This window comes from Fomitopsis serialis, assembly GCF_022376445.1.
Source record: "Fomitopsis serialis strain Sig1Antser10 chromosome Unknown B0H18scaffold_58, whole genome shotgun sequence".
Lineage (NCBI taxonomy): Eukaryota > Fungi > Basidiomycota > Agaricomycetes > Polyporales > Fomitopsidaceae > Fomitopsis > Fomitopsis serialis.
Window position 1 is genome coordinate 103,839 of NW_025955018.1, and position 12,167 is coordinate 116,005.

Genomic DNA, 12,167 nt, shown 5'->3' on the forward strand with positions numbered 1-12,167 from the left:
TGTACGACCCCTGTAAGGACGACGTTGCCAACGGGCTCGATTGTAGCTCCTCGTTGCGGCAGGCCCGCGGGTAGTGTGAAGGGTGGGCGACACCGAGGAAGGCGGGAGACAAGCCCGCCGTTGGCACTCTGCTGTCCAAATCGAACGGGAGGCCGCTGAGGACTGGGAGCGTCTCGAAGAACGCAGTTAGGGTTAGGGCTGAACACATGGCCTCAGCCCCTGCCCTAAGGCTTCTGCATCGCACGGTCAGGCTGGCCGCGACTCGGTGGAACGTCCCACAGTCATATCTGGGCCAGTGTGGCGTTTCCAAGAATTCTGGGGGTCGCGGCAGTCACCGTGCGGCCCATCAAACTCTCGGTCGACACAGCTCTTCCTAATATACATGGCCTCGGTACGTCCTCGAGGCCGCCTTGCCACTTGCACCCCCACCCCCACCACTCCTCCGCATACGACTGGGCCTCCCCTCATAGCGCATACGTCCACGTCGCGTGCTCGCAGGGACGTGCGATTGCCCAGATGTCTGATCTCCAGCCTAGCGTCGGTCGTCTTCTGTCCATGATGATCCAGATTCGACTGACGTGCCGTTCACCTAGCATCTTCCCCCTGCCCCCGAGGACGCCTCACACGCACAATTCGTGCCATCGAGTGCCGACGATCGCATTGATGTCGGTCAGAGCCTTGCCGAGGAACAGATTGACCAGAGACCGAGTGCCGATGAACAGAGCAATGAGGAATTCAGTGCCGATGATTGGATTTTCGACAGAGACATCTACAAATGGATCTCCACTGGCAGACGATGGCGGGACGCCCGTCTTCAAGGCACCCTGCCGCTGGCCCTCTCCGCTCGCATCCCGCTCGAGGTCTTTGAGTTCATCGTCGACGAGATGGATCCTCACACGTTGATCGCCGCGGCGCTGGTCTGCGCAGCATGGTACCCTCGAGTGATGCGCAACCTCTACCACACCATCAAGATCGGCAGCCGCACAAGTTACAACCTGCTGTTCAAGCAGTGTCACGCGTCACCGCTGGCATGCGTCAAGCAGTGGCTCGCGAGCACATGCCAGCTGACGGTAGACGAGCAGTGGGATTACTTTCGCGACGTGCACAAGGACGAGGCCCAGGAAAAGGGTGAGGGCGAAGACGGGAGCATGGGATCCCCGCAGCGTAGAAACAAGAGCAATAATGACAAATCCTTCTTACAAGCACTACCGTCTGCGCTCGGTGGTCGGATGCCTCGTGTACGCGTCCTTCACATCCGCAATGCAAGACTTCGTTTCATCCGCACGGATTTCTTCCTCGCCCTGTCGAGGTTCGAGTCTGTCAAGTCGTTGACGCTTTCCTTTTGTTACCTGAACAACGTGACACAGCTGCGGCGGATTGTGTCTGCCTTCCCCCAGCTCACAGATCTCACGATGCAAGATGTTCAGTTCGCTCAGCGTGCTGCCCGTTACGCGGGAGCCTCACTATTTCGGCCACCATCTCACATGCGTCTTCGATACCTTGACGTCGACGTGGATGATGGAAGCATGGCGATGTTACTTGACTGGATGTCGCGCTCAGACCTCTGCACCTCACTTGCAGACCTGACAATCACCTCCTCCTCCGAGTCCTCCTCCATGGCAATCACACCCCTTAACCAACTCCTCGAAACGGCGGGGGCATCGTTGACACGTTTTTACGAGAGCTTACCTGACGGTGAAGCCCATAAGTTGTCTTGCGTACAGACTTCACTACTGATGCACATGCACAATGTAGGGTCTCACACAAATCTCTTGCAAAACACCGCCTTGCAATCCTTGCACTTCTCGCTGCGTAGCATCGGCCACATGCCCGAACACGAGGGGCCTCAGCGCGCGGCGTGGACCAGCGCAGCGGACGAGTTACACGGCATCTTCTCCACCGTCCGAAGCCGTCAGCTCGAGCACATCGGGGTTGACGTTACGGTTTACGTCCACCACAGCATTCTCGAGTCTGAGGAGCCAAGCGCTGTCCTCGAGAAGCTCGACCTGCGGGACCTGCACGAGGTCATGAGCCAGCCATACTTCGACACATTGAAGGATGTCGAGGCGACGGTGACGCTGATGCCTCTGCCAACTGGTCAGACCAAGTCGGATGTGGACAGAATCGCTCAGAAGCTCGCGGCCATGTTACATGGCATATTGCAGCCATGGTCTGCTCGTGGCATAGTCACCGTCACCCGGTTCTGAATTCGCGTATCAATACTGCAAATGTGAGTGACCCCGCTTGCACACACACGTCCGTCTTACTCTTGCCTCCCGTTCAGCCATTCGGCATCACTCAGGAGTCCTCGCGCTGAAGCCGTCGCCCGTCATCCGATCGGTACAGACGAAGGTGGCGGCAACGATACCTCGTCACCGCCCGTACGGAGCGCGGGTCGATGCGAGGGGATCGGCCGTTCAAACGTTCGCAAGCGGTCGTCTGGCTCCCTTTTATCTATCCCCCGATTCAGTGGAAGGACGTTTGTCTTGGCTTCGGTATGGGATTCACTCGGATTCGGTATGGGCACTGTCTGGACTGACTTATGCTTGCTACAACGACTGAAATGTGGTGCGCTTGGACGATGACCGAATGTACGATACATCGATGTTTTGGGCTCGAGGGTGTTGGTGTGTGATTGGATCATGCTTCTCCGTCGCTACGATCCAACAAATTGTGTTTCGATTCCCTATTATCGTGTTCGTGTCCATAACGTACACGTAGGTCAGTAAGAGTTGTCGGTCAGCAATCAACACCGCAGCGCGTGAGCACTCCCCAGGGCGAGGGGCCAGTCACGTACGCAAGGGACCTCCTGCGGGGCCGTATGCATGATCGAGACAGTCAAGCGATGATGATCCACTCATCCCGAGCGCACCAAATGACACGACCGATGTTCGTACGTATGGCCCGAGGAGTTGTTTTCGAGAGAAGCCGGGAGCAGGTTACAGACGTACCCGCCACAAGGTCAGCCGATTGTTGCGACGTGAGCATAGCAGACGTGCATGCTATGATGCCGTGCGGAGAGGTCTACAAAGATTGGTCGGCGTGGTGAGGTCCACTGAGCGCGAGACACATGATCCAACTATTTACGCACCTAGCAAACACGAGGGACGTCAAGAACTCTCACCTGGCAGGAGAACACAGGGTGAGCCTGTGTGACGTGAAACCGCTGTGCGTGAGAGGATGTGATCCTCACTAGCATCCGCGCGCAGGTGGCCCCGCTGGCGGATTCTGATGGGACGTTTAACAATACAGCGGAGACTGGAAAGGATGAGACAAGTACCTCTAGTCGACAAGGAGCGCATCGCCTTTCCTGAGTATCCTGGGTGCGTCAGACCCGTGTGAATGTCTTGTCCGTGGCAGCTACGAAGTCGGCTACACCTCTGAGTGTCTGCTCAGCGTCGCTGCCAATCAAATTGCGGAACAGTACGTCAATGGCTGGCAGCAATGAACTGAACCTTGCGTGCGCGAACGGCACGATCGAGCGACAGGACGAATGCCCTAAAGGTTGAATCTCACCTGAACTAGAGCGACCGTGGCGCATACAGTCGCAGAGCCCACTCTCGTAGCAGAGGCAGGCAACTCCCCGTCACACTCTCGGTCATGTTTGCGAGACGATAGGTGTACAGGCTCGGGTCTGGACATGTACCAATCAGCAGTGATACATACGGTTTGATTGCAGTGATGGCTCACCTACAGTATCGTCATTGCCTCTTCCGTTGTTCCTCTCTCTTCGTTCTATCGATTTCATTTTGCAGCATTGCCAACCAGCGTGGCACGTAGAGAAGAGTCGAGCGCCGCGTTGGGCCCTTGGAAGTTGGAACACGAAGCCAGACCCCGCGACACGCGTACGGGCTGTTCAGCATCGCAGAAGGGACACAAAACTGTCAAATCTGAAATGGGGTAAACCTTCGTATGGATGGGATGAGGCTGGCTAGTAGTACGGGTGGTTAGCTGTGGTTAGATGCGCGAGGAGCCTACCAATTGCAGAGTCGCACACCTTGTCATGGGTAGCGTCTAGCTGTGAGTATCGCTTGAACAGGCTGACTTGCACGTTGACCCACACACTGGCTACAGGTACTAGCAGCAAAGCGAGTGCAGATGGTCATTGCGGCAGGCTGGCATCGACGCATCAACTCGACTGCAAGTCCGAGTAAAGACTTGTCAAAGACGATGCCAGTGCTTTACCGTTACCCGCTAGTCCGTGGATGAAGATCCCGCGCCACACGCCTCAGCCACCTCGCGTCTCGCGGCCGTCGCCTTCATGCAATGCCCAATACCTCGCTCGAAACTCATCGTATGGCCTCGGCGACCTCATTTTCGGAATCTACGCGTCAAACGCTACTCAGGCATGTTGTCAGAAAGGCCAAATCGAGAGGCAGCTGCGCGCAAGACCCCACAAGAGTCCGGACGAGTCGGCGAACACCCGCACGCAGCGTAAACGGCGCGTGCGTGTCACATATCGCATGTCGGGAGGCTGGAGGGTGCTATGAGTGGTTGATTGAGCCAGGGTTGAAGCTGTTTGTATAGTGAGTCTTCAATGCTAGTGTTGTTGTTCTTTCGTCCCTCTGTACTCACGCGAGCAGTCCCGGGCTTATGGGATACTGGTTCGCCACATTACAAGTTACGTCGCACCGTGACACTAAGTATATTCAATCTTCATATATGTACAGTCATCTACCCCCTGGTGAGTCGCTACCCCCCCAGTGGGTCGACTGCCTATCGCGGGTGACAAGGATAAATCGGGAATGTAGACGCCCGGGGATCGCTTCTTATCTCTCAAGCCCGACGCGATGTTCGCGGCTTACCGTTTGGGGACTATTGAATGTAAACAGACCCGTCTTAATGCATGCATAGTCCGAATAAATGTCTAGACTGGTACTTCGAATACATGAGCAGCCTTTTGAGACTACAACAGTACAACAAAACCAGAGGTGTCGGACTAGGACTGATTTAATCCTTATATGTATATATTGTACCCTACAGCATGCTCATGTACAGTACATTCGTTGTGGTAAATGTACACTAATTGCTCGTTGCCCTGCAAGCCATGCAGATTCTAAGCCCACTCGGAGGTGACACTCCCGGTAGACTCAGTGCGCGCGACGCGTCCCTCGTTATCTCGGAGTAGATAAGATGTGGATTACCAAATCGGGCTCTTATCACCCGCGATAGGCAGTCGACCCACTGGGGGGGTAGCGACTCACCAGGGGGTAGATGACTGTATCACTGTCAATATAATATTACTGCTTGTAGGAAGTCCAGCCGAGCCGATACAGTGGTCTTCATGACTGTTGGGTATAATCTCACACCTAACAATCAAATGGTATTCTACGCTGTATGTAATAGTTCATGAGTGCATCAAGGGTCTACCATTGCATCAGTACCAAGGCCTGGAGCCAAGATTCACGACCATTGACAATTGCACACGGTACAGTATGTGCACCCGAGTGATGAACTCACTTGAACGGTCTTGACTCCTGAGCTCGAGTTCTCCGTGTCCGGGACATACTATATGTCGGAATGTTAGATCCGTATAGATAGAGTTGTACTCACAAAACTCACCTTAGACTCGAGGCCGATATGCGGTCCTCGTTGTATGCTTGGGCTGTCGCTTATTGCCAGCTGAACATCGCCCGCCTTGGGCCGTAGCCTCAAGACTACCGTGTGCGACGTGCGCTATCCGACACCGTCATATTTGATCAGTACCAATGTACATGTATAAGTAGACAGACAGAAATACGAACCTCGTAGTTTTTCCCCCGAGCTCTCCGGTCTGCGCCCCGACCCTCAAGCACCTGCGCGTCGAGTCAATACTCGCCGCTGTTCCATCGCATCGTATACGCGATACTATAGTTCAGTCACCCTACAGCCTACCCTGTTCTCCTGGCCCACGATGTAAGTATATACTATGGCACTCACGCGCCGTTTACGCTGCGTGCGGGTGTTCGCCGACTCGTCCGGACTCTTGTGGGGTCTTGCGCGCAGCTGCCTCTCGATTTGGCCTTTCTGACAACATGCCTGAGTAGCGTTTGACGCGTAGATTCCGAAAATGAGGTCGCCGAGGCCATACGATGAGTTTCGAGCGAGGTATTGGGCATTGCATGAAGGCGACGGCCGCGAGACGCGAGGTGGCTGAGGCGTGTGGCGCGGGATCTTCATCCACGGACTAGCGGGTAACGGTAGTGCTTGGTCGGAGCAGCGGAGGCGCCGACCGGACGAATCTCGGCCTATTATTCCACCGTCGCGCGACGGCTTTCAAGTCCTCAATGCTCTCGACGTCCACCGTGCACGTTCATATTCTACGCACTGGCAGTACTTACTTGGTCACACTCTTGTCAACACGACTCGCGCTCCAACTGGATCACTCCTCTGAGCTCTCTTCGCCACGGACCACGGTCTCTCTGTCGAACGTTTCCTGTTGTCTTGAATTGCTCGGGAGGTCCGTCGTTGAGCTAGGGCGACTGGCTGCTCAGCATGGTCTACCACCTGAGGCCTGAGGCCCAGTGCGCAAGAACTGTGCTGCATCTGGCGGTACCATGAGCGGAGCGCGGCGATGCAGGGTGCTTGGGTGTACGTGATGTGATGAAGTAGAGTCCCTTGCAGTCGTTCGTGGGGTGAGTCCGTCTCGGTCCTAATGTATGCTGCGTTATCCGACGTATACGATGCAGGATATGCGATCAGCCATACTTTGCCATGACGAAGCATGTCGCAGTGGAGATGGAGCTCAACGTTCTACGGGGTTGGAGCAAGGCAGACATAGACGGCATTGGTCGGACGGTCGTTACCGTGTTTCGACGCTTGCTCCGGCTATGGTCTGACCGCGGTACAGTCGATATTACCTGGGCGTGTAACAATCACTCTGTTGTTCTCGAGCGACTATAAATGACATGCAGGCGAGTGCACTCTGCTTCGACGCAAGCTTGAGCCCTTGCTCATTCCCGTGCTGAACTGATCGAGCAGAACACTTCCTGATGAAGACACACCCGTAGATTGCTCCCGTAGTTCTGCGAGTCTCATCTAGTTTCTCTGGCACAAGCACTTCAGCTTCAGCGTCATTTCGTGGTCAAGGATCTGGACAAGCGCGACATAGAGAAATTCTGGACTGCGTGGCTGCGTGACTAGCAGTCCCTAAAGATGTTCAGGATCTTGGTAGTCCATCGTCACGCCAACTCAGATGCAGATATCGCGCTGTATGGCGAGCCTCGGTTTCATACCAGAGCATTCGTATAGTGCAGTTTGTGAGTCATACTAGGTGCTGTAGTTCGCCCCGTCGCTTCCCTACTTTGCTGATTCTATGTTGCACACTTGTGTTGCTCGTATCGCACGTGAAGCTTGAAGCGTGAAGGACCACCCCGAACGTCAGCTGTAGTTCAACGTACAACCCCAACAGTACGAGGATGGTATGCAGAGACATATCGAAGAGTTGGACGAATCACCGTGAGTAAATTCGTGCTCGCTAGGATCTACTATGTCCTCCGTATCTGATGAGCTCTTGAATCCCCGCGACGCGTTAGGTCAGGCAGCGGACGTCTCGATGCAACCAGGCCGAGCCTGCTTTGTTATTCGAAATCTGCCCCGGGCCAGTACGTGTTATTGGATCATCATGCCAACGACTGCTTCGCAACGCTTCCGTATCACACTCCTCACTACCCTGAACCACAGATAACTATTGTCCGGACGCGTTCTCAGGCTATGCAGTACCTCGCCGCAGTTCGAGGACCCCAGGACCCGGTCGAGCAGGAGGACTGACGCCAAAGATACTCCTACAATGCGGGAGATACTTAATCAGCAGGCCGTTGTCTTGGTGTGGTGCGTAGCCTGCTCTTGAGATGTCAAGCTGAACTTCCCCGACAGGGCGCCATTGGGGCCCTAAATCGCCTGGCGGTGCTTCGTACGTACGGCTTCCGCAAACGCGAACGGGATTTCTCTAAAAAGCAAGAAGCTGTACCTGGCGAGGATGACTGTACGGACGAGGTCCGTAAGCTCGAACGCGAGTTGTGTGGCCCGTAGGCAAGATTCGTTTTCGGGCTATTTTTCTGTCGGGGACGCTCACCCTTTAGGTTGGCTCTTAATCGGTGAAAAGCATGTCCAGGAAAAGCTCCTGGCTGGCCGAGCTGGTGGTGATGCTTGTATTCACCTTCCCCGACGCAGCAGGCCTACGCGCGATCCAGCGAACGTTCCATACACGAAATTAGTATGGTCGAACACTAGCACATCTGTCCCCAGGTGGCCACTCCGCAGGTTCTTCATGGCCCGTGCGCGCGGTACGGACCCTATCTGGGTTGGCAGCCTCCCCGGGACGTGTTCCGACCTACGATGTCTTGTCTCGATCCGCGCGGAAACAGGACATATATGTGCCCAGCGCCCTCAATGCGTAATCAATCACTGCTTCTGGTAAATTATGAGTCTCCGCTTCACACCCGTCCATGACTGACCGTTTTTGTTGAGGAACTACTCCGACTGTGTGGGCTGGAGCATGCTGGTGAACGCGGTGTGTAACTAGTGCGTCCGTGCGCCACTACGGTGTAATTCTACATGCAAATGCACATGCTCATATGTGAACGACTGCAGAGGGCCATGCCTCGCCATTTGTGGCTTAATATGGACACCCGGGCCCACACGCACGGCCAATAGTCTTGCACATATAAAGACCACTTTTCGCGGTGCGTATTCCCTCGGCGGTCTTAAAATGACTTGGAGGGGCATACACTCAGAATTGGGATGTGATTGCCTCGTTGCCGTCGTTCCATATTCACGGAGCGCTCTTGGGTCTGCCCCCCTTCCCCGTTGTCCCTTTCCTTGCCGATATGCCTTGAAAGTACCGCTCTCATCGATGCCCAGCGGTCGCGCATTTGATGTGCCACCAGGACTTTCTCTCGCCTCGAGAGACGCGGTTAGGGTTAGGAGCGCTGACTCCTGCTTCAGCTTGCTTTGTCAAGCTAGTCAATTCTATGCAAGGAAGTTGCACAAATCGCCATGTCCGCTCTGTTACTGCGCCTCCATTCACGACTGCGTTGCCACTCACAACGCGCGCGCGGCGACTGTACGGAATACCCTTTCTCTTCCTCCTCGACCTTGCGTGAACGTCGCCCAGAATGCGGACTAGAGTTGGTTCCTCTCCTGTTCGTGCGAGAACCTAGCTGATGTATACGCGCAGTCCCCCTCCACCGAAAGTGTGCCACTGGAAAGCGCACTTGAAGTCACGCAACGGAGTGCCAATGGGCATCTTTGCAGTGGTCAGAACAGTACCGATGATGACACAGACAGTGAAGAGGAATCGAGTGCCGATGATAGGTACTGGCCATGGAGCCCCTGGGACGACGCCCGCTTTCAAGGCACTCTGCCACTCATCCTCTCCGCTCGCATCCCGCTCGAGGTTTTTGGACTCATCATCAATGAGACGGACCAACCCACTTCGGCAGCCGCGGCGTTGGTCTGCACGGCTTGGTACTCTCGAGCGATGCGCGTCCTCTACCATGAAATCCAGATCAACGACCGTACGAGCTTTGACATGCTGTCCAAGCAGTGTCGCGCGTCTCCGCGCGTGAAGAGGTGGCTCGCTACCACGCACGAGCTAGTGGCCAAAGACAATGAATGCGTGTTCAGAACAATTGCGAGAGGCCCTCCATTCCTTCAGGTGCTACCCATTGCACTCGTTCATGCAATGCCTGGCGTACGCACCCTTGACATCGCAGGAGGAGATCTTCGTTTCGTCCGACCGGCTTTCTTGGTTGGCCTGTCGCACTTCAAGGCTGTCACGTCGTTGTTCCTGCGCGAGTGCAATTTGAACAACATTGAACAGCTGCGGCGCATCGTCTTTGCCTTCCCTAAGCTGACGGACCTCAGTATAACCCATATCAGTCTCACTCAACAACTCAGAGGTCCTGCCTGCAACATGGGAGCCACACTGGTTCAGTCCCCACGTCTTCGACGCCTTCGAATCGATCTCACCACCGAATCAATGGCAACGTTCGTTGACTGCATGACACGCTCAGGCTGTTTGACCTCCCTCGAAGAGCTAACACCTTTGATGGACAGTAGATACGAATACTTTGCACATGCCATGAGCAAAGCCCTCGAAGCCGCAGGGGCATCCCTAACTCTGTATCACGAACAGTGGGCAGGGAACGAATGCGAAACTGACGGTAAGAGTACTTGTCAACTCCCACCAGACCTCGCCGCTGATGCACATGCACAACGTACTATGTATGTAGGTGATGATCACGGCATTCTATCGCAAAACACCGCCCTGCGATCCTTAGAATTCACGATGAACGATATCAACCCAGACATCGGAGATCGGGCACTTCTCTGGTGGGTCAATTGGGTGGACGAGTTATACGGTGTCCTCTCCAACATCCGGAGTCCTGATCTCGAGCGCATCAAAATCCAATCCAATCTTGGTTACAACACAAGCGACCACGATTACAAAGAACTGGACATTGTCCTCAAGAAGGTCGATTTCGTGGCCTTGCACGAGGTCATGGGCCGGTCATATTTCGACGTTCTGGAGGATGTTGAGGTAGAGATGGGCCTAATCGGAGTAATGGATGACAGCATAGTTGACGACGTCGGTCGGAAACTCAGACGCGTGTACCGTGGTTTGCTGCGGCCATGGTCTGACCGCGGTATAGTCAGCGTCACCCGATGGATATAACACTGAGATTAGCTCTGCGCATTGTAGACGTGAGTGAGCTCGTTTGTATACACACACATATATCTCACCCCTGCCCCCGCCATTCCGATAGGCTGACTGCTCTACGGCAGGTCACCCGATCGGCACAGCGGCAATACAGAGACATCGTCCCCAGCAGCATCCTCGGCGCGCGGGTCGATAGGAGCGACTGGCTCGCTCACAAGAGACTGCCAAGGCTGGATGGATACTCAATGCGCTGGACGCGAGACCTGCCAGCGGTGCTGATAGCTCCGGCGAGTACGGTTGTATTATCACTTCCCTCTTTGACTACTTAAGCCCATCGCTATAATTCAACGAGACGCACATAAATGTAATCAATGCGCGGGCTTCACGTCAACGAAAGGCATAGACCAGATTGTGTGCAGTATCACAAGAGTATGCGTTTGGATGCCCCGCACGAGCAGATATGCGAGTCAATCAAGTCACTCAGCAGCGACCGATCAGCGCAAGAGCCCTCCGTGACGAGTGGCGTTGAGAGGAATGGACCCCGTCGGAAAGGCGAATCGGAGGAGACGAAGGTTCGGAGGAGCCACTTTATGCAGCGTACACCAGGTGACGAAGCCAGCATTCGCGCGCATGGGATCCAGAGAAGAGGTTGAGAGAAGCCGCGGAAGATGTAGACGCACCTAGTATTCGCTGAATCTGGCTCGGAGGCATCTCGTACGCATACGACGGATGCAATGAACCTATAGGTTACGCAGCGGCGCACTCGTTCTCATTGCCACATGTATCGGTTGGCGGGCTCTGCGTCGGTGGTGATGAGCTGAAAGACCAAGTTTCTCGAAAAACAGGAATACTCGCCAAGTTGCCTTGGGCGAACTTGTCGTGACGCCAGTCGTGCCCCAGGACAGTCCACGGACGCGCAGGTGACGAACATTTATGTTCAAGCTGAAGAGAAGAGCCCGCTTGCGTACCTGACAGCCATTGTCTTGTCCAACCTTCTCGTCTCTTCTCTCTCGAGGCTTCTTGAGTTGTCATCAAGCTGGACCTGTACGGAGAACTGCTCGGTCATGGTGCCGCGTCTTCTCGTCGCAGAACGCGGATAGGGCTGTCAAGTGTGTATCCCTCGCTCAAAGCAAGTTCGTGGAAGACGTGGAGCAGGAGTGTGCTCACTGGAATAGTAGTCGAAGAGCCCTCATAGTTCCCGTTGTGCGACGGAGGGTGAAAGGGTTCCGGAGAAGGAGCGCGAGCTGAGTCCTAGGCCGCGCATCCAGGCAAGATTTAGCGGAACGTTATCATATCCGATCGCTGTAGGTATAGAGGGCTAGGTATCAGAGGGTGCGTGGAGGAGATTTGAAGAGTACTTGGAAAATACTTGGCTCGAAGAGGCCTGAAGAGGCCTGAAGAGGCTTGAAGAGGCTTGTAGAAGCATGAAAAGACTTGCAGAGACTTGAGGCCTTGAGGAGGGCGTGAAAAGTGCTCAAGCCTCAAAAGACGTGCAAGAGATGAAGCGACTCAGCAAGCGCGGTGA

The 12,167-nt window shown here is 54.8% G+C and overlaps 4 protein-coding genes across 4 annotated transcripts; 2 read left to right on the plus strand and 2 right to left on the minus strand.

Moving 5' to 3' along the window:
- Window positions 1-797: 797 nt before the first annotated feature.
- On the plus strand, window positions 798-1,414 carry B0H18DRAFT_1020094 (uncharacterized protein; the record flags this gene model as incomplete). The annotated part of the gene is given in 4 exon segments (XM_048029469.1): window positions 798-1,024; window positions 1,036-1,088; window positions 1,136-1,309; window positions 1,368-1,414. Coding segments are annotated over 4 exon segments (413 nt in total), but the record flags the coding sequence as incomplete, so codon positions are not given.
- Window positions 1,415-3,332: 1,918 nt separating this feature from the next.
- B0H18DRAFT_1020100 (uncharacterized protein) lies at window positions 3,333-4,170 on the minus strand. Its single transcript, XM_048029470.1, is given in 5 exon segments — window positions 3,333-3,454; window positions 3,498-3,503; window positions 3,523-3,634; window positions 3,691-3,931; window positions 3,998-4,170. 2 exon segments carry the CDS (start codon window positions 4,003-4,005, stop codon window positions 3,745-3,747), a joined length of 195 nt encoding a protein of 64 aa, XP_047890965.1. The 5' UTR covers window positions 4,006-4,170; the 3' UTR covers window positions 3,333-3,454; window positions 3,498-3,503; window positions 3,523-3,634; window positions 3,691-3,744.
- A 1,196-nt stretch (window positions 4,171-5,366) lies between these two features.
- B0H18DRAFT_956511 (uncharacterized protein) lies at window positions 5,367-6,159 on the minus strand (the record flags this gene model as incomplete). The annotated part of the gene is made up of 5 exons (XM_048042463.1): window positions 5,367-5,390; window positions 5,461-5,508; window positions 5,563-5,676; window positions 5,745-5,795; window positions 5,920-6,159. The coding sequence occupies 5 exons, from the start codon at window positions 6,157-6,159 to the stop codon at window positions 5,367-5,369; spliced, it is 477 nt and encodes a 158-aa protein (XP_047890966.1).
- A 2,806-nt stretch (window positions 6,160-8,965) lies between these two features.
- B0H18DRAFT_537608 (uncharacterized protein) lies at window positions 8,966-10,866 on the plus strand. The gene is made up of 3 exons (XM_048038518.1): window positions 8,966-9,107; window positions 9,158-10,686; window positions 10,749-10,866. The coding sequence occupies exons 1-2, from the start codon at window positions 9,096-9,098 to the stop codon at window positions 10,655-10,657; spliced, it is 1,512 nt and encodes a 503-aa protein (XP_047890967.1). The 5' UTR covers window positions 8,966-9,095; the 3' UTR covers window positions 10,658-10,686; window positions 10,749-10,866.
- Window positions 10,867-12,167: the final 1,301 nt, after the last annotated feature.